Source organism: Triticum aestivum, chromosome 6A (genome assembly GCF_018294505.1).
Source record: "Triticum aestivum cultivar Chinese Spring chromosome 6A, IWGSC CS RefSeq v2.1, whole genome shotgun sequence".
In the NCBI taxonomy this organism is placed as follows: domain Eukaryota; kingdom Viridiplantae; phylum Streptophyta; class Magnoliopsida; order Poales; family Poaceae; genus Triticum; species Triticum aestivum.
This window is the reverse complement of record NC_057809.1, coordinates 417,342,025-417,364,096: the sequence shown is the minus strand read 5'-3', so window position 1 is coordinate 417,364,096 and position 22,072 is coordinate 417,342,025. Positions and strand designations below refer to the sequence as shown.

The following is a 22,072-nucleotide window of genomic DNA, read 5'->3' as shown; positions in this document are numbered from 1 at the left end:
GCTGCCACTGTTTGCAGCGATTCATCAAGATATGTTTTGGGCGCATCAGCTGTAACCGGCTAGCCTTGAGGCTCAGGCATGCCACGAGGCCCTTTCTCTCGCTAGGATATTAACATTCACAAGGTGATAGTGGCCTCGACTACCTTGAGGTTGTTAGAAGAGACGCTCCTGTTTACGGGGTAATTTTGAACAAGATCAATCATCACAAGAAGGATTTGGGTGATGGTAGTTTTTGTTTCGAGCACACTAGTTGAACAATGAAGCTCATGCTCTTGCTAAACTTGTTTCTAGAAGTCGGGCGTCATGTGTGGCTAGGGTTAAGGCCTGATATCATATGTATTTCAGACACTTTGATTCTTAAATAAAGTCTCTAGTCACCCACCGCTTGGAATAAGCGGTTAGCTATCTCAAAAACAATCAACAACTCAAAGTCCCTGGTCACTCTTTAAAAAACTATAAGTAAGGCATAGTCGCGCTTGTTAGTTGGCGCTAAAGGCACTGCAGAAGAGGTTCATGAGAAATTGCCCCAGTGATGATAAACTACACAATATCGAGCTGTCTTCCGGGCCAACTTTCTTCCCAGCATGGCGCAGGTTCTGCATTATTTCTGCTTCCATTCTGGATCGGGGTGCATCTGGCAACTTGAAGAGTTGGGCTACAATCAGGGCATGGCCAGTTGCCCTAGCCGCTACATCCGCCCAATCGGTCTAGCTCAAGTAAAAGATGTTGCTTGCAGAGGCGGACGAGCTCTTGCAGAGGAGCCCAGTTCCTCACTGACCAAAGTGGTGGCTGAGCCAAGTTCTACTCTCCATGATAGTGTGATGTTTTTGCTGGGAGAGATCAATGGAAGAAAAGGAAAAGAACTACTCCCTCCGTCCACTTTTGTAAATCATTTCAGACAACTTAAAATAGACTGTTTTACACATTGTCTGAAATGCCTTCAAGGTCTTATAAAAATGAACAAAAAAAAGTAGTGATGCCATACTAGGAAAGGGACCATTGCCACCATTGAGCGATTGTTGGTTGGGGACGAGACTTGCCTGCTCGCCCGGCGTGCGCCCATACAAATAAGGCCCGGCCCCACCCCCTTAAAATCAGGGGAGGAGATGATTAGATTAGAAAGAAAAAAGAGAAAAAGACAACCGTAAGATGGAGTGGGAGTACGGATGGGAGCATGGGGAGGAAGCAGGCAAGCCGGATCCGTTGGGTGGGACATCAGTTTCAAATAAAAAATATACTCCCTCCTTTCCGGTTTATAAGGCTCAATTCAAAATTCTCACCAACCAAGGTAGATGATGAGTGGTGGAATATTTTTCGTAGTTTGCAAAAGCACTCAATTAATGCTCTTATTTTCCTCAAAAAAGTATGTTTACCAATGCATTAATTGTAATGCATGCATGCATAAATTACATGCATTGGTCAATTTTCTCTTAGTACTTGCATGCAATGATTTAATGCACCTTGAAATCTGAACATGTGATAGAAAACAACCAAATTGAGCCTTATGAAATGGAAAAACTAAAATTTTGAGATAAGTCCTATAAACCAGAAAGGAAGGAGTATGTGAAATGCATGGGGCAGCACCGGCGAGCGCCCTCATCAGCCATGGCGAGCGCCCTCAAAAATGAAGAAAACACGGCGACCGACGGCCCCATGGGACGGCGCCGTCGGTAAGGAGACGTAGCCGGCGGCCTTACTGGCTTCACCGTCCTCCTCCCGTGGGCTGTGGATGCGGAGAGCGACGACCCATAGACGGCGCAGTGTACTGCCGTGGCGGTGCAGGATGGCAGGGATCTGCAGTCTCTGGCTCGGGAGGCGAACTTGTGGTGCCTCACACGGAGCAGCTACCCATGCAAGCCACCTGTTCGACAGAGTGCCAGAGCAAAGGAATATACGGCCAGCCTAACAGGTTTCTGTCATAAACCTCCATGCCTCTGCTTTCTGATTTTAAATCAAGCATCTGAGTGAAACAAAACTAGTGGAAACGAATTCTCGGTTGCAACGATTAACCAGGAGCGATATAGGATAGATTACACAGATCGACAGTCTGAGACTGAGAAGCCTGGAGCCCAGGGCTAAGGCAAGGAGCCAAGAACACAGGTTTTGATCTCTAGTCATTTATCTGAAGCGCTAGTTAAAGAAACTGAAAATCGTAATTGTTATGATGAAAGTACAGGTCAGTACACAGCTCTACCATTTATGCATGTTCCTTTCATTTTAGGTAAGTCATCTTGACTATATTGTACTTTTTTTCATTATTGAGGAAATCGTTAACTGGTAGCTGCTCGGTTGGCTAGCGAGTAGGGGATTAATCGGCTAATCGGCAAGTTAATCGGCCATTTAATCAATTAATCGGATGATTTTTTGGTTTATCGGCTACTCGGTGACCCTATGAGTAAGGATTAATCGGCAAGTTAATCTTGAACAGGGCTTTTTTTTGAGCAAGACTATATTGTACTCCCTCCATCCCATAATATAAGAACGTTTTTGACACTAGTGTAGTGTTAAAAACGTTCTTATATTTTGGGACAGGGGGAGTACTTTGCTAACACGCAGAATTCTTATTAAGTTCCAAAGCAATATAACAGTAACTTTAAGTTGGCTAACTGGAAAGATTGGTTGAGGTAAATGCAGGGAAATATCAAACATGTGAATTGCCAGCTATGGTGCAAATGATCCTTAAAACATCTTCCATAGCTTCATACGAGAAATTAGGACAAGATCATAAAAGACACAGATAACATTTGCATGAGCTATCACAAAATCTCATTTACTCATACGGCATACAATGGCTCTACTGTTGCTCCTCTGTTCCAAAATATAAGGAACATTTGACTTCTACAATCTCCAGTACACGACTTTGACTAAAAAAATTACTTATGAAATGCTTACAAAATTAGTAAATGAACATATGGCACAAAAGTATTTTACAAGACAAGTAGAACAATAAGATTTCTTACATGCTAAATCTGTATACTTCCATAAACATTAGTGGTCAAAGTTTTGGAATCTTGACTTTCCAGAAATTTATGTGCCTTCTATTATGGAACATAGAGAGTATTAAATATTACCTCAAAGATGACTTCAAAGTTTTGGACGGAGGGAGTAGTAAGTTAGACTCCCATGAAGCACATCATATTCATATGCAATAATCAGTCATATCTTACAGTGTTCACTCTGACAAAGATTATTCAAGAGGGGAGAAATTGAGTACAAGTATTTCTGTGTTGGTCACTGTTATTAAACTTCACTTTGTTGCTTTATTGCTAGCACAAACGCTGGCAAGCCATAAGACTAGTTCATGGGCTGTGAGTTCAAGTTTTCCACGAAGGTCACTGTTATTGAGCTTCACTTTGTTGCTTCACTGCTAGCACAAACGTTGTCAAGCCATAGCACTAATTCATGGGTTAATGGCCTCAGTTTAGGTGACTCACTAATGCACAAACATGCAATATCAATCATCTTCATCATTTGCATCTCAAATTTCTTGTCATACATTGCACGGTCCAATACGTCGGCTTCACGGTGTTCTCCTTTCATGTGCATAACCCATGAGACCAACTCCCTAGCTCCCTTCCTCTTGCACATATCAACAGGCCTCTTTCCTGTTAATAACTCCAGAAGAACAATGCCAAAACTATACACATCACCTTTGAAAGTGGCTACTGAAGACTGGCCATACTCAGGGGGGATGTAACCCAGTGTGCCAACTAGGTCAGTTGTCACATGTGTATCATAGGGACAAATTAGCCGAGCAAGCCCAAAATCAGCCAATTGAGCTTCAAAATTCTCATCCAGGAGTATGTTGCTTGACTTGATATCACGGTGTAGTATGTGAGGTTCGCATGACAAGTGCAGGTATGCCAAACCTCGTGCCGCTCCTTTGGCTATCTGAAGCCTTCTCTGCCAGTTTAATCTGGATGGGCCATCAGGCTTTTCATGAAGCCAGTGGTCTAGGCTGCCATTCTCCATGTAAGAGTAGATCAGGAGCCTGTCACTGCCATTCCTGCAGTAACCTTGTAGAAGCACAAGATTAGGATGCTTAGCTTTTGATAAAGTTTCCACTTCTGCTTTGAACTCCCTCTCCATCTGGCCAAAATCACCCGATAGTCTTTTGATGGCGATCTTTGCTCCATCTGGCAATGTTCCCTTGTACACTAGACCAAACCCACCACAACCAATGATGTTAGCCTGATCAAAGTAGTTTGTAGATTTCAAAATGTCACTGATAGTCAATGCCTTGTCATCATCTTCGTTCTGAAACAGAAGTACCAGTGACGCTGGTGCCAATTCGAATGCTACATTTGTATCCACAACAGCCTTAACTATATGATCCTGCCTTCTGAAGCTTCTCTTCAACGCAAGTACAACAGCAACAGACAAAACCATTGCTGCTCCAATTGCAATGCCAATAATTATTCCTAATATGAGACCCTTGTTCTTCCGATTTCCCGTTGCAGAGATGATGGGAGCATGATTGGACTGACATGGGGATAAGCCAAAGCGGGTGCCACAAAGGTTGGGGTTCCCCTCATAATCAGAACCAGTGAATGTTGAGAATTGCCCTCTTAATGGAACTGTGCCCATCAGATTATTGTATGCCACACTGAAGCTTGATAGAAAATTCAACTTTGTCAATGAATAGGGAATGCTTCCGGTGAGATTGTTATGTGACAAATCCAAGGATTCCAAGCTAGACATGCCTGATAGCTCATCAGGAATGATACCAGAAATATTGTTGTTGCTGAGGTCCAAGACATACAGGTTCTTGAGGCTTCCAAAGCCCGGCAATATGGCACCTATGAGCTTGTTATGGCTGAGAATTAGAGACGGTGGAAAGCTGCTAACCTGTTTGTACTGCAACCCTTTGCCTGTTTTGTTCCTTTTAATGAAGAAAGGAAAATAATCAGTCTCTGTGGATTGCTGTGAGCTGTTGAATGTAAGAAGTCCCTTCATGCTCGAGAAACTGTTTGGTATTACCCCTGTAAGTGAATTGTTAGAAAGATCCACATAGAATAGAAACTCGAGATCACCAATCCATGCAGGAATATCCCCAGACAGTTGATTCCATGACAAATCTAGGACCTTCAATTCTCTGAAATTAGCTAACCATGGTGGTATTGCTCCTGAAAGATGGCTATTAGCAATGGCAAACACCTGGATCTTATGAAAGCCATGTATTCCAGTCATCGGCCAGGCCTTCCCATCATGGAAGTTCTTTGTCAACACAAGGCTTGTTAGGCTTGGACAGTCTTGAAGGACAGATAATGCCGAGGAAACATTTGTGAAGCTGTTGTTCGAAAGTGAGATGTAGGACAAAAACTGAAGCTTTCTAAAATCAGCTGGTATTTCGCCACTGAGGTTATTTGTGCCAAGATTTAGGCTTCTGAGACGATGGCAATCTGACAAGCTATCAATTGTGCCAATAAACTTATTTGTCCCAAGGTCAAGTGAGCTCAGTTGTGTCATCTTCAAGCAATTGAGGTTGATCCTTCCATTCAGTGAATTGTTCCGCAAGTACAACATCTTCAATGATGGCGATTGAGACAATGAAGCAGGCAACGGGCCTCTGAGGAGGTTGGACTGTGCAGAGAAGTACTCTAACTTGCCAAGCCTACCAAAAACATCTGGAAGGTGTCCAGAGAAGGAATTAAAAGAAATGTCCAGCTGAGCAAGGCTGGACAGATTGCCAAACCTCGGGCTCATCCTACCAGTGAGCTGATTCTCCTGCAGAGTCAAATTCTTCAGAAATTGCAACTTGAATAGGTCGTCTGGCAAGCTCCCGGAGATGCTGTTGAGCTCGGCATATAGCTCCTCGAGCTTTATGCAGTTTCCAAAGCCTTCCGGCAGTTCCCCGGCAAAGAGATTCGAAGTGAATCTTATCACACGGATCACTCGAGATGACTCACAGATGCTTGAATCAATTCTCCCGGTGAACATATTGTACCCTGCATCGAACACCGTGAGCTGCGCTGAACCATGGAGTGTGGGATGGGTGCCGCTGAACGAGTTGAACGATATGTTGAAGACCTCAATCACCGGGAGCGAGACGTTGGCCGGGAATGTGCCAGAAAGCTCGTTGTTGCTTACGTCGAGCCGCTGCAGTCTATGGAGCTGAAGGAGGGGTGCTGGGATGGCACCACGGAGGTTGTTATCGGAGAGGTTGAGCCACTGGAGATGGCCCAGTTGTGCGAGCGAAGGTGCCAGCTCGCCCTTGAGTTTCCTGCCATGGAGGTCCAGCCTGATGACCCGGCCGCCGGCGTCGCATGTGACGCCCACCCATGCACAGCGGTTGGCCACTTCGGAGGTCGTGTTTGAGAGCGTCCAGCCGCTGATGCCTCCGGTGACACCTCTCAGGAAGCCTTCCAGTGCACCATAATCATCTGGGTTGCAGGAGCTTTGGTTGAGGGAGTACACCGGAGACAGCAAGAGAAGCTGCACGGACAAGCACCATAGGATGAAACAGCTTGGCCATGTGGTAGTGCGTCGCATCAAGAAATGCCCCATTGATGCAGGAAGGGCTATGCTGATGCTGTTGAATGGGGAAGAGAGGTTCTTGTTTGTTGTGCTCAGGAGCTATGCGATATCTAAGCCATTTGGCCCCAAGCAACAATGGTGGCGGCAGTGAAGGATGAGGGAGAGAGGTGAGGTGCGAGACGATAGGACATGATAGCAGGAGGTCCGGTGCGTGCTCCGGTTTTGACCTGTGATTGTGCAGGCACTCGGCCGTGGGAGTCGTGAATTTTCTTGAGGAAATTGATTGTCTCTGTCAACTTGCTAGAGAGATCCACGGTCGGAAATCTTTTGACTTGCGTTCAAAGTTGGCCTAACCGTCCTTTTCTCCCTCGCTTTCCTTCTTCCTTTTGGCTGTTTTCTGGAAATGAATCTAATAACCAGCGTGAAAGCAGACCGGTGAAGGATACGGCCTGCATACAAAATGGATATTGCTATTGCTAGATGTTCGAAGACTTTGGTTAATGATTATGCTTCTCCATTTGTGCCTTTGGTTAATCGATTACTGTTGAAGATACTACTGCGCAACAAGTGCTCAAAGGGCCAGTCTAAACAGGCAAAGCAATATTGCAAATATTAGTACTTGAAAAATATAATTACAGATATGATTGCATTTAGTGGACGCTGGCATGGACGTAATACCAAAACCGTGATCAATTTGGAATGCTTTTCATAAGATTAAGATATTTATAGGAAGATAGCTAGTTGCTATACTACTTGCCAGGCTTGTACATCCAAAAACTGAAGGATGGGTGGTTGTGGCAGGAGAGTCAACGGCCAGCGGCAAGCTATGCATGTGCAGCCGCCGCTTTCGGCCGGGCCGGGCAACGCCCTGCCGTGCCCGCCCGTGAACATACACAGGAGCACGGCATGGCACGGCTCCAAAAGCTAGGCGCTTATTATACGGGACAAAGGGCTGGCGAGAAAATTCTACTCGTGCTCTGCATTTTTTTTCCTTTTGGTGAAATCATTCGTGCTCTCTTTGGTCTATTATACTCTCTCCGTCACAAAATAACTGTCTCAAGTTTAGTACAAATTTATATTAGAATTAGTATAAAATTGAGACACTAATTTGGGATGAAGCTCAGTCTCAAAATAACTGTCTCAAACTTAGTACAACTTTGTATTAAAATTAGTACAAAATTAAGACACTTATTTTAGGATAGAGGAAGTATTAGGCTCGAGTCGGCTGCGACTAATAAATCTGTGGATGACGCACCGCGCTGTGTTGTTGGTGAGAGCTGGATCTTGGCCATCGGTTTAATACTATCTGGCTCAGTGTCTACCCTAAGAAAATACAGACGAGGCCAGGTGCAGTTTAATTTACTAAAGCATCGTCAATTAATATGGATCGAAGTGAATAAATAGATACTCCCTCCGTTCCTAAATGTAAGTCTTTTTAGATATTTCAATAAGAGACTATATACAGATGTATACAGACATATTTTAGAGTGTTGATTCATTCATTTTGCTCTATATGTAGTCATTTATTGAAATCTCTAGAAAAACTTATATTTAGGAACGGAGGGAGTATATGTTTTGCGCCGAGTCGATTGGATGATTTAATGGAGCATGTGATTCCTTTAAACGTTATGGAACTTTAACCGCATGTTGTGTGTAGGCCAACTCGCAAGTTCAATATCGTACTTCACCGGTCCGCCAAATCACTTTCATGGCAATTACTTGCCTGAGTGGCCACAGTGACATGGTAATTGACTTCGCATCATAATAGGAACACACATCTAATCGTGGTAAAATATATAACAAGCTAAGCCAGGTAGTATGGTGCAAGCTTCCACGGTTCCACCAGTGCGCATTTCGTCTACGACCACTCGGACAGGGGCGGCCAATTACCTGGCGGAAATGCTACGCCACCCGCACGCCCACTACCCGTAACTTTTGTCTTTTGCTTTGCCTTCTTTTCCACGAATTGCCGGACCTGTGCTGTGCGGCTGGGTAGAGTCTTGGAAAGATTGCGTTGGAAAAAAGCCTTTGAAAAGGTTTGAATTTGGAATTGATTTCCGAGAGAGAGAATGTTGGCGTGCGTGTGCAAGATCACTAGCGACCGGCCTTTCCCGTTTTATCTTTGGTTTAGTGGCGTCGTTAGATCACATGTGTATACAAAGTCACTGGCTGCCATGCCAGTAGTGCACAAGACAAGATAGAACGTGCAGCATCTCATGTACTCCCTTCGTTTCAAAATATAAGTCTTTTTAGAGATTCCAACAAATGACTACGTACGAAGCAAAATGAGTAAAACTATATTTTAAAATATATTTGTATGTTGTAGTCCATTTGAAATGTCTAAGAAGACTTATATTTGAAAACGGAGGAAGTAGTATTTTAACCTCTCGTATCTAGCCGTCGTGAATGGATAATTTTTGCTTTGGTGCGTATCTATCCTTTCTACTCCATTTCGCAGAGACTTTAACGAAGAACATATCCACGTGATTAATCAACAATCATAGGGCGGTTAGCCACAGATTTATAATTAATCCAAGTGGCGGAACCGGATTCTGGTGGCTAATGGTGCGCCTTATCTCGCTACGCCACCCACTAGCAAGCTAACAACAAAACATCTAGTGGTGGAACGATCGATTCCTTGGGATCGTCGAGATATTGCTATTTTTCCCAGCGGTCAGTGGGCACTAAGATGAAGGCGGCCGTCCTTCCTTTCCTCCTCCAGTCCAATGAGCTCGCGATCCGGCTCCTGACATGGATCGCCAGAGAGCACGTAGCGTAGCCACTAGCCGGTGATGCGCTGCGCTGCTCGGCAACACGGGTCGTGCACCCGCAGTCGCCACCGAATGGACGCTGCGAGGCACCGAGAGGAGAGGCGGCAGCGTGACATCGACATGCACCACTACCACCATCATCATGCCACCACCAACGCCCGCGCGGTCGACCGTGCGAGTGCGACGAGACACCACCATTTCTCCGACGATTTTGTGGGCGGTGGGCCGGCGGGGTGGCGTCGTCGGTCGATCGCTTTATTTCACTGTCATGACCTAACCAGACCATCCATCCGAGCGGGTGTCGGGCCTCCAAGCGGCCCATCCCAGGGAGCTAGCGTAGAAAGGGGTTGCGTCTTCGGCTGACACACGGCCGGTCGATTTGGATCAGGCTAAAGGCTACGACCGTCGATGTCTTGCTTGCGGCCTCCGGAGCCGTGCACATTCCTGCCCAGAACTTGGCCGGGATTCTGTTTGAATTTCTTTTTCTTGAAAGCTCTGCCTGGCTTTCTTTGTTGCTCCTACTTTCTTCGCATGTGTGCACTCATTAATTAAAGTGAATCAATGACCAGATGGTGTGTGTGCTACCCTTGTAAATTAGCCTAACTTTCAAGTACTGGTCAACTTTAAAATACTAACTAGCCTGCTAGATAGGAGCAAAAGAGGAGACTGACTTAGAAGTGTAGATCAAAACATTGAAATTTTCAGACACCATTGCTAAAAAGGTACTCTGTTCATAGTTGAAATATTCTTTCGTCGGTGATGCTAACAGAGCCCAGCAACATAACTATAAGTTTGGTTTGTGACGTAAAGAACCGATCGAGCTAGCGAAACGTCATTCGCAGTTTAGTCATTTTATTTTAAAGAAAAGGCATACATCCAACGTTATGAATAAATCCACGAGGTAGAGTACAATAGGGGAGGTCACAGAGTGATAAACAATGCAGCCACAAAAAGGCTTGACCATAAGTAGCATTACACGACCAAAAGGCCAGAATTACGGCACGCATGCCAACAACCTACGGACGACAAACAGGGTCACATACCAGAAGAAGCACCAGCATCAGGTGGGGTTGGACTGCTCCTGCGCAAGGAGGGAAGACGCAGTAGTACGCGCATTGCCAATCAGCACATCCATCGCCTCGCGATCGGCCTCCTTAGTCAATAATTTCCACTGCTGGAGAAAAGAGATGAGTTTAAACAAACAATTAGCAGGCTTGTTAGGAAAGACATGCTCAATAGTAAACTTGTTCCTCGTAGTTCAGAGCACCCAACACATGGGAGAGCATCCAACCCAAAACATGTGTCTTTTTTGCCCAGAGAGCTCGGACGAGCTGGCCCTAAGATTAAGATCAGCAAAGGAAGACAGGGACCAAATCAAATTCAACCAAGATCTAACACAACTCCAAAGCATCTTAGTGAAAATACAATTGAAAAGCACATGGTTAGTGTCCTCCCTGGCACCACAAAGCTCACAAAAGGCAGACCCAGGACCGTTCCGCTTGCGGATCTGATCAACCGCAGGAAGCCACCACGAATAGCTTGGCACACAATTTTTTTAATCTTAACGGGAATCTTAGCACACCAAATCTCTTTGAATTTGGAGGTCGTAGAGACCACCATCAATCTTCCATACAAAGACTTAACAGAAAGCGACCCGAGAGCGTATGAGGCCACGAAACTGAGTCCGCCTCCTCCGAGAGCAAGGGGAAGAGCTCAGCAAGACGCTACCACTCATCCATCTCTACAGGAGAAAGGGAACGATGTACCCCCAAATCCCATTTATTATGCGAGAGATCCGAGATGGAAATCTCCTTTGAAGAACAGTACAGAAAGATCACCAGGAAGGCGCCATCATGTTCGCTCGCGGTGTCCCTGTAGTTGGCTTTGGTGATGTTAGCTGTCATGGTGGTTTCGGCCTTCCCTTTACTTCGGGGCATCTTGGGTTTAGTCGTGTTGTACCCTTTGTTTGGGCCGAGCATCCCCTTGCTCTCTGCTCAGGGCACCATGTCCATGCGTTCATGTATTGCGTTGTACCCTCCATGTACTCATTCTAATTCTTTCTATCAATGAAATGATATGCAAGCTTTGCGTATTCGCGAAAAAAGAAAAGATCACCGGGATGGTAGAACAAATAGTGTTGGGGATATGACCCCATGGTATAACCCGCCCTAGTAGGGTCGGGTTAGGTTGTTGGTGACTTAAACAATAAAGCCTTAGATAGGCCCAAGAGACCAAGACGTGAAACCAGGGAGGCGACTTACGAGGTGGGCCGGTTGGAGGCCCAAGACCAGAAGACGGCACGTGACCCGGAGGTGTGAGCCGCCCAATGGTGACTTGCCAAAGAAGGCAAGGCGACTTAGAGCCAGGATCGGTTACGAAGTATAACCTGACCCGGACTCTTGTAAGCCCAGGGCCTCGACCTGTGTATATAAAGGCAGGTCCCTGCGGCTGTTAAACTTAGGTTACAACCAATCAATAGCTAGGTTAAAAGAATCCGCTCCCTTGTAATCGGTACTCAAGCAATACAACACAAAGCAGGACATATGCTTTTACCTCGATCGTGATGGGCCGAACCTGGGTAAACTCGTGTCTCTCATCCCGTTCAATCCCTTCAAGCTAGTCACCGTAGCGATGGCCTCGCACCTAAGTCCATTTGCTAGGGCATCTGTCATGTCAACCCCATGACAATTGGTGCTCACCGTAGGGCCAACGCATGGTGGTTTCGAGTTCTTGAAGGGCTCTTTCCCAGGGATCGAGGGATACGCCGTTGGCAAGATGACCAAGAGTCGCCGCGGCAAGCTCTACATCGACGATGCTGGCTGGAGTCCCGAGGCCGACTCAATCGAGTACGGGTACCGGGTCCCCTTCGACGGAATTCACGTCTTCATCGGAAATATCGACGGATCTGAGCTCGAGCCGAACACCTGCACCGACCTCATCAAGCCGGCTCGGCGCGCAACCCGCCTGGGTTCAAATCGGTCGGAAGCGTGTTTCCTTGGCTTTACGCAGGGCATGGAGCTTGCGGAAAACTCTGCATTTGGAGGAGAGACTCTCATCTACTCAGGTGATGTGTCCTCGACCGGAGAGACAAAGTCAATTTGCCAGCTTCAAGACGGCGGGCTTGGGGGCTATTCCGATGGCAACAGTATTCCGGAACCCTATGAGCCGCCGAGCCAAGCCGCCATCTTCATGGCTGGCAACTCGCTAGCTCTTAACAGCACGACGGCTGGAGCAGCAGCAGCTACTTGTTGGGGAACACAGTAATTTCAAAAAAAATCCTACGCACACGCAAGATCCATCTAGGTGATGCATAGCAATGAGAGGGGAGAGTGTTGTCTACATACCCTCCTAGACCGAAAGCGGAAGCGTTTAGTAACGCGGTTGATGTAGTCGAACATCTTCGCGATCCAACCGATCCAAGTACCGAACGTACGACACCTCCGCGATCAGCACACGTTTAGCTTGATGACGTCCCTCGAAATCTTGATCCAGTTGAGGCTGAGGGAGAGTTCCGTCAGCACGACGGCGTGGTGACGGTGATGACGAAGTTACCGACGCGGGGCTACAACGATATGACCGAGGTGTGTAACTGTGGAGGGGGGCATCGCACACGGCTAAAAGATCAACCTGTGTGTCTATGGGGTGCCCCCTCCCCCATATATAAAGGAGGGGAGGAGGAGGAGGGCCGGCCTCAAGGGGCGCGCCCAAAGGGGGGATTCCTACTCCTAGTAGGAGTAGGTTTCCCCCTTTCCTAGTCCAAGTAGGAGAAGAAGGAAGGAGAGGGAGAGGGAGAAGGAAAGAGGGGGCGCCGCCCCCTCCTAGTCCAATTCGGACCAGCCCATGGGGGTGCGCTGCCTCCCCTTGTGGCCCTTCTCTCCTTTCCACTAAAGCCCAATAAGGCCCAATACTTCCCCCGGTGAATTCCCGTAACTCCCCGGTTCTTCAAAAAATACCCGAATCACTCAGACCCTTTCCGATGTCCGAATATAGCCTTCCAATATATGAATCTTTACCTCTCGACCATTTCGAGACTCCTCGTCATGTCCGTGATCTCATCCGGGACTCTGAACAAACTTCGATCATCAAATCACATAACTCATAATACTAATCGTCATCGAACGTTAAGCGTGCGGACCCTATGGGTTCGAGAACTATGTAGACATGACGGAGACACATCTCCGGTCAATAACCAATAGTGGAACCTGGATGCTCATATTGGCTCCTACATATTCTACGAAGATCTTTATCGGTCAAACCGCATAACAACATACGTCATTCCCATTGTCATCGGTATGTTACTTGCCCGAGATTCGATCATCAGTATCATCATACCTAGTTCAATCTCGTTACCGACAAGTCTCTTTACTCGTTCATAATGCATCATCCCGCAATTAACTCATTAATCACATTGCTTGCAAGGCTTATAGTGATGAGCATTACCAAGAGGGCGCAGAGATACCCCTCTAATACACGGAGTGACAAATCCTAATCTCAACCTATGCCAACTCAACAAACACCATCGGAGACACCTGTAGAGCATCTTTATAATCACCCAGTTACGTTGTGACATTTGATAGCACACAAGGTATTCCTCCGGTATTCGGGAGTTGCATAATCTCATAGTCAGAGGAACATGTACAAGTCATGATGAAAGCAATAGCAATAAAACTAAATGATCATTTATGCTAAGCTAACGGATGGGTCATGTCCATCACATCATTCTCTAATGATGTGATCCCGTTCATAAAATGACAACACATGCCAATGGTTAGGAAACTTAACCATCTTTGATTAACGAGCTAGTCAAGTAGAGGCATACTAGGGACACTCTGTTTGTCTATGTATTCACACATGTACTAAGTTTCCGGTTAATACAATTCTAGCATGAATAATAAACATTTATCATGATATAATGAAATATAAATAACAACTTTATTATTGCCTCTAAGGCATATTTTCTTCAGTCTCCCACTTGCACTAGAGTCAATAATCTAGTTCACATCGTCATGTGATTTCACACCAATAGTTCACATCATTATGTGATTAGTTCACATCTTCATGTGACTAATACCCAAAGGGTTTACTAGAGTCAATAATCTAGTTCACATCGCTATGTGATTAACACCCAAAGAGCGATCATGTTTTGTTTGTGAGAGAAGTTTAGTCTATGGGTCTGCAACATTCAGATCCGTATGTATTTTGCAAATTTCTATGTCTACAATAATCTGCACGGAGCTACTCTAGATAATTGCTCCCACTTTCAATATGTATCTAGATCGAGACTTAGAGTCATCTAGATCGGTGTCAAAATCTTGCATCGACATAACTCTTTACGACAAACTCTTTTATCACCTCCATAACCGAGAAATATTTCTTTAGTCCTCTAAGGATAATTTTGACCGCTATCCAGTGATCTACTACTAGATCACTATTTGTACCCCCTTGCCAAAATCATGCTAAGGTATACAATAGGACTGGTACACAACATAGCATACTTTATAGAACCTATGACCGAGACATAGGGAATGCCTTTTCATTCTCTTTCTATTTTCTGCCGTGGTCGGGTTTTGAGTCTTTACTCAACTTCACACCTTGCAACACAGGCAAGAACTCCTTTGACTGTTCCGATTTGAACTACTTCGAAATCTTGTCAAGGTATGTACTCATTGAAAAAACTCATCAAGCATCTTGATCTATCTCTATAGATCTTGATGGTCAATGTGTAAGCAGCTTCACTATGGTCTTTCTTTGAAAAACTCCTTTCAAATACTCCTTTATGCTTTTCAGAAAATTCTACATCATTTCCGATCAACAATATGTCACTCACATATACTTATCAGAAAGGTTGTAGTGCTCCCACTCACTTTCTTGTAAATACAGGCTTCACCGCAAGTCTGTATAAAACTATATGCTTTGATCACACCATCAAAGCGCATATTCCAACTCCGAGAAACTTGCACCAGTCCATAAATGGATCGCTGGAGCTTGCACAGTTTGTTAGTACCTTTAGGATTGACAAAACCTTCTGGTTGCATCATATACAACTCTTCTTTAATAAATCCATTAAGGAACACAGTTTTGACACCCATTTGCCAGATTTCATAAAATGCGGCAACTGCTAACATGATTCAGACAGACTTTTAAGCATCGATACGAGTGAGAAAATCTCATCGTAGTCAACACTTTGAACTTGTCGAAAACCTTTTGCAACAATTCAAGCTTTGTAGATAGTAACACTACTATCAGTGTCCGTCTTCCTCTTGAAGATCCATTTATTCTCAATGGCTCGCCGATCATCGTGCAAGTAAATCAAAGTCCATACTTTGTTCTTTATACATGGATCCCATCTCAAATTTCATGGCCTTAAGCCATTTCACGGAATCTGGGCTCATCATCGCTTCCTCATAGTTCGTAGGTTCGTCATGGTCTAGTAACATGACTTCCAGAAAGGATTACTGTACCACTCTAGTGCGGACCATACTCTGGTGGACCTACGAGGTTCGGTAGTAACTTGATCTGAAGTTTCATGATCACTATCATTAGCTTCCTCACTAATTGGTGTAGGAATCACTGGAACTGATTTCTGTGATGAACTAATTTTTAATAAGGGAGCAGGTACAATTACCTCATCAAGTTCTACTTTCCTCCCACTCACTTCTTTCGAGATAAACTCCTTCTCTAGAAAGGATCCACTCTTAGCAACAAAGATCTTGCCTTCGGATCTGGGATGGAAGGTGTACCCAACAGTTTCTTTTGGGTATCCTATGAAGACACACTTCTTCGATTTGGGTTTGAGCTTATCAGGTTGAAACTTTTTCACATAAGCATTGCAACCCAAACTTTTAAGAAACGACAGCTTTGGTTTCTTGCCAAACCATAGTTCATATGGTGTCGTCTCAACAGATTTAGATGGTACCCTATTTAACGTGAATGCAACTGTCTCTAATGCATAACCCCAAAACGACAATGGTAAATCAGTAAGAGACATCATATATCGCACCATATTTAATAAAGTATGGTTATGATGTTCGTACACACCATTACGATGTGGTGTTCCAGGTGGCGTGAGTTGCGAAACTATTCGACATTGTTTCAACTGAAGGCCAAACCCGTAACTCAAATATTTCGTCTCCGCGATCAGATCGTCGAAACTTTATTTTCTTATTACGATGATTCTCCACTTCACTCTGAAATTCTTTGAACTTTTCAAATGTTCCAGACTTGTGTTTCATTAAGTAGATATACCCATATCTGCTTAAATCATCTGTGAAGGTCAGAAAATAATGATACCCGCCACAAGCCTCAACACTCATCAGGTCGCATACATCAGTATGTATTATTTCCAGTAAGTTAGTGGTTCGCTCCAATGTTCCGGAGAACGGAGTCTTAGTCATCTTGCCCATGAGGCATGGTTCGCAAGCATCAAATGATTCATAATCAAGTGATTCCAAAAGTCCATCCGCATGGAGTTTCTTCATGCGCTTTACACCAATATGACCTAAATGGCAGTGCCACTAGTATGTTGCACTATCATTATCAACTTTGCATCTTTTGGCATCAATATTATGAATATGTGTATTACTACGATCGAGATTCAATAAACCATTCACCTTGGGTGTATGACCATAGAAGGTTTTATTCATGTAAAAAGAATAACAATTATTCTTTGACTTAAATGAATAACCGTATTGCAATAAACATGATCCAATCATATTATGCTCAATGCAAACACCAAATAACATTTATTTTAGGTTCAACACTAATCCCAAAGGTAAAGGGAGTGTGCGATGGTGATCTTATTAACCTTGGAATTACTGCCAACACACATCGTCACCTCGCCCTCAACTAGTCTCTGTTCATTTTGTAACTCCTGTTTCAAGTTACTAATCATAGCAACTGAACCAGTATCAAATACCCAGGGGCTACTATGAACACTAGTAAAGTACACATCAATAACATGTATATCGTATATACTTTTGTTCACTTTGCCATCCATCTTATCCGCCAAGTATTTAGGGCAATTCCACTTCCAGTGACCATTTCCTTTGCAGTAGAAGCACTCAGTTTCAGGCTTGGGTCTAGCTTTGGGCTTCTTCATGGGAGTGGCAACTTGTTTGCCATTCTTCTTTAAATCCCCTTTCTTTCCCTTGCCCTTTTACTTGAAACTAGTGGTCTTGTCAACCATAAACACTTGATGCTTTTCTTGATTTCTACCTTCGACGATTTCAGCATCACGAAGATCTTGGGAATCGTTTACGTCATCCCTTGCATATTATAGTTCATCACTAAGTTCCAGTAACTTGGTGATAGTGACTAGATAACTCTGTCAATCACTATCTTATCTGGAAGATGAACTCCCACTTGATTCAAGCAATTGTAGTACCCAGACAATCTGAGTAGATGCTCACTGGTTGAGCTATTCTCCTCCATCTTGTAGGCAAAGTATTGTCAGAGGTCTGATACCTCTCGACATGGGTATGAGTCTGAAATACTAATTTCAACTCTTGGAACATCTTATATGCTCCGTGGCGTTCAAAACATTTTTGAAGTCCCAGTTCTAAGCCGTAAAGCATGGCACACTAAACTATCACGTAGTCATCATACCGAGCTTGTCAAACGTTCATAACGTTTGCCTCTGCTCCTGCAATAGGTCCGTCACCTAGCTGTGCATCAAGGACATAATTCTTCTATGCAGTAATGAGGATAACCCTCAGATCACGGAGCTAGTCCGCATCATTGCTACTAACATCTTTCAACATAGTTTTCTCTAGGAACATATCATAAATAAAATGGGGAAGCTATACGCGAGCAACTGATCTACAACATAGATATGCAAATACTATCAGGACTAAGTTCATGATAAATTTAAGTTCAATTAATCATATTACTTAAGAGATCCCACTTAGATAGACTTCCCTCTAGTCATCTAAATGATCACGTGATCCATATCAACTAAACCATCTCCGATCATCACGTGAGATGGAGAAGTTTTCAATGGTGAACATCACTATGTTGATCATATCTACTATATGATTCATGCTCGACCTTTCGGTGTCAGTGTTCCGAGGCCATATCTGCATATTCTAGGCTCGTCAAGTTTAACCTGAGTATTCTGCTTGTGCAAAACTGGCTTGGACCCGTTGTATGTGAACATAGAGCTTATCACACCCGATCATCACGTGGTGTCTCGGCACGACGAACTATAGCAACGGTGCATACTCAGGGAGAACACTTATACCTTGAAATTTAGTGAGAGATCATCTTATAATTCTACCGCCGAACTAAGCAAAATAAGATGCATAAAGGATAAACATCACATGCAATCAATATAAGTGAGATGATATGGCCATCATCATCTTGTGCCTTTGATCTCCATCTCCAAAGCACTGTCATGATCACCATCGTCACCGGCTTGACACCTTGATCTCCATCGAAGCATCATTGTCGTCTCGCCAACTATTGCTTCTATGACTATCGCTACCGCTTAGTGATAAAGTAAAGCAATTACATGGCGATTACATTTCATACAATAAAGCGACAACCATATGGCTCCTGCCAGTTGCCGATAACTCTGTTACAAAACATGATCATGTCATACAATAAAATTTAGCATCATGTCTTGACCATATCACATCACAACATGCCCTGCAAAAAACAAGTTACACGTCCTCTACTTTGTTGTTGCAAGTTTTACGTGGCTGCTACTGGCTTAGCAAGAACCGTTCTTACCTACGCATCAAAAACCACAACGCGGTATAGTGATTCCCTTTTGATCTTTAGAAAGAACCCTGTTCATTGAATCCTATTCAACTAAAGTTGGAGAAACTGACACCCACTAGCCACCTGTGTGCGAAGCACGTCGGTAGAACCAGTCTCACGTAAGCGTACGCGTAATGTCGGTCTGAGCCACTTCATCCAACAATACCGCTGAATCAAGAATCAACTAGTGATGGCAAGCAATATGTATATACCCACGCCCACAACTCCTTTGTGTTCTAATCGTGCATATAACATCTACGCATAGACCTGGCTCGGATGCCACTGTTGGGGAACGCAGTAATTTCAAAAAAATTCCTACGCACACGCAAGATCCATCTAGGTGATGCATAGCAACCAGTGGGGAGAGTGTTGTCTATATACCCTCGTAGACCGAAAGCGGAAGTGTTTAGTAACGCGGTTGATGTACTCGAATGTCTTCGCGATCCAACCGATCCAAGTACCGAACATACGGCACCTCTGCGATCAGCACACATTTAGCTCGATGACGTCCCTCGAACTCTTGATCCAGTTGAGGCCGAGGGAGAGTTCCGTCCGCACGACGGTGTGGTGATGGTGATGATGAAGTTACCAATGTAGGGCTTTGCCTAAGCACTACAACAATATGACCGAGGTGTGTAACTATGGAGGGGGGCATCACACACGGCTAAAAGATCAACTTGTGTGTCTATGGGGTGCCCCCTCCCCCGTATATAAAGGAGGGGAGGAGGAGGAGGGCCGGCCTCAAGGGGCGCGCCCAAAGGGGGGGATTCCTACTCCTAGTAGGAGTAGGTTTCCCCCTTTCCTAGTCCAAGTAGGAGAAGAAGGAAGGAGAGGGAGAGGGAGAAGGAAAGAGGGGGGCGCCGCCCCCTCCTAGTCCAATTCGGACCAGCCCATGGGGGCGCGCTGCCTCCCCTTGTGGCTCTTCTCTCCTTTCCACTAAAGCCCAATAAGGCCCAATACTTCCCCCGGTGAATTCCCGTAACTCCCGGGTTCTCCAAAAAATACCCGAATCACTCGGAACCTTTACGATGTCCGAATATAGCCTTCCAATATATGAATCTTTACCTCTCGACCATTTCGAGACTCCTCATCATGTCCGTGATCTCATCCGGGACTCCGAGCAAACTTCGGTCATCAAATCACGTAACTCATAATACAAATTGTCATCGAACGTTAAGCGTGTGGACCCTACGGGTTCGAGAACTATGTAGACATGCCGGAGACACATCTCTGGTCAATAACCAATAATGGAACCTGGATGCTCATATGGATCCTACATATTCGACGAAGATCTTTATCGGTCAAATCGCATAACAACATACGTCTTTCCCTTTGTCATCGGTATGTTACTTGCTCGAGATTCGATCGTCGGTATCATCATTCCTAGTTCAATCTCGTTACCGGCAAGTCTCTTTACTTGTTCATAATGCATCATCCCGCAAGTAACTCATTAATCACATTGCTTGCAAGGCTTATAGTGATGAGCATTACCGAGAGGGCCCAGAGATACCGCTCCGATACACGGAGTGACAAATCATAATCTCAATCTATGCCAACTCAACATACACCATCGGAGACACCTGTAGAGCATCTTTATAATCACCCAGTTACGTTGTGACGTTTGATAGCACACAAGGTGTTCCTCCGGTATTCGGGAGTTGCATAATCTCATAGTCAGAGGAACATGTATAAGTCATGATGAAAGCAATAGCAATAAAACTAAACGATCATTTATGCTAAGCTAACGGATGGGTCATGTCCATCAGATCATTCTCTAATGATGTTATCCCGTTCATCAAATGACAACACATGTCTATGGTTAGGAAACTTAACCATCTTTGATTAACGAGCGAGTCAAGTAGAGGCATACTAGGGACACTCTGTTTGTCTATGTATTCACAGATGTACTAAGTTTCCTGTTAATACAATTCTAGCATGAATAATAAACATTTATCATGATATAAGGAAATATAAATAACAACTTTGTTATTGCCTCTAGGGCATATTTCCTTCACTACTGACCCCTCAGGTTCCGGCTCAGCCAGGCCGCCAGATTAGGCTTTATTGGGGTTGATGAATGAGTTAACAACCTTAATGGGGACCGAGGTCACAGCCGAAAACCAAGCAGAGCACAGTGTGAAGATCGCGAGGCTTAATGAGCAGATGACCAAGGCCCATGAGGATATCAACGCAAAGAATACCAAGATGGCAGCGGTGCAGGCTCGGATTGAGGCTGAGTCAGAGCGCGTGAAGGCAGAAGCTTGCCGTTTAAATCTGGATCAGAATGCTTCCAACGCAGTTCTTCGCAGGAGGCACCAGACCCGCTTGCCTTTGCACTATGAGCCCATGAATATGTTCAACATGTCGGGGGCAGGTCCAAGTACTCCACCGGTTATACCCTAGGCTATAGAGGCACCTGGGAACAGGGCGGCGGCTCAGCTTCGATAGTCAGACCTGCCCTGTAGGGACCAGACCCCACCTCAGCGCTTTTCGACACCGTCGGGTCATTTTTCTAACCCAGTGGAGAATATGATAGCAGCGGTTACATGGCTCAATGCGCTCCCTATCACCGGTGAGTCACGTATTGCTGTGGAAGCATGAAACACGATCAAACTTCTTCAAACAGCGGTGGCACAACAAGAAAAATATTCATACAGTCGTGATCGGGTGCATTCAACTCCCCTCCCAAGGTGTAGCTACAGCTGGCGTATTGAGTCACCCACAATCTCCAGTAGCGAACAACACCATAACCCGCCTCATGGTAATAACCCGCCCCTTAACCCAAGGGATGATGCTCAGGCAATCATGGATGAAGCCAGAGCCCGCCGTGAGGCGGCAGCAGCAGCTCAACAGGGGGCTTATCAGCAACCTCCGGTGACCCCTTCAGCCTCGATGGGTGTCGGGTCAAATTCCAGGATGATTGGAGTGTCGTGTTTGGTACCAGCTTTTCGTAATGAGCGTCTATCCAAGGATTTTTAAGGGCCCTCGTAAGGTTCCCAATTATCCAACAGACATCCCTCCCGAGGCTTGGATTGAGAGTTATGAGTTAGCCATGGAGATGTTGG

At 44.9% G+C, this 22,072-nt stretch overlaps 1 protein-coding gene across 1 annotated transcript; it reads right to left on the bottom strand.

Moving 5' to 3' along the window:
* Nucleotides 1-2,885: 2,885 nt before the first annotated feature.
* LOC123127705 (phytosulfokine receptor 1-like) lies at nucleotides 2,886-6,797 on the bottom strand. The gene has a single exon (XM_044547499.1). The coding sequence runs from the start codon at nucleotides 6,505-6,507 to the stop codon at nucleotides 3,349-3,351; it is 3,159 nt and encodes a 1,052-aa protein (XP_044403434.1). The 5' UTR covers nucleotides 6,508-6,797; the 3' UTR covers nucleotides 2,886-3,348.
* Between the last annotated feature and the right edge of the window lie 15,275 nt (nucleotides 6,798-22,072).

Coding starts and splice junctions, on each gene's coding strand:
- LOC123127705 (XM_044547499.1), bottom strand. CDS start 6,507: ATGGGGCATTTCTTGATGCGACGCACTACCACATGGCCAAGCTGTTTC.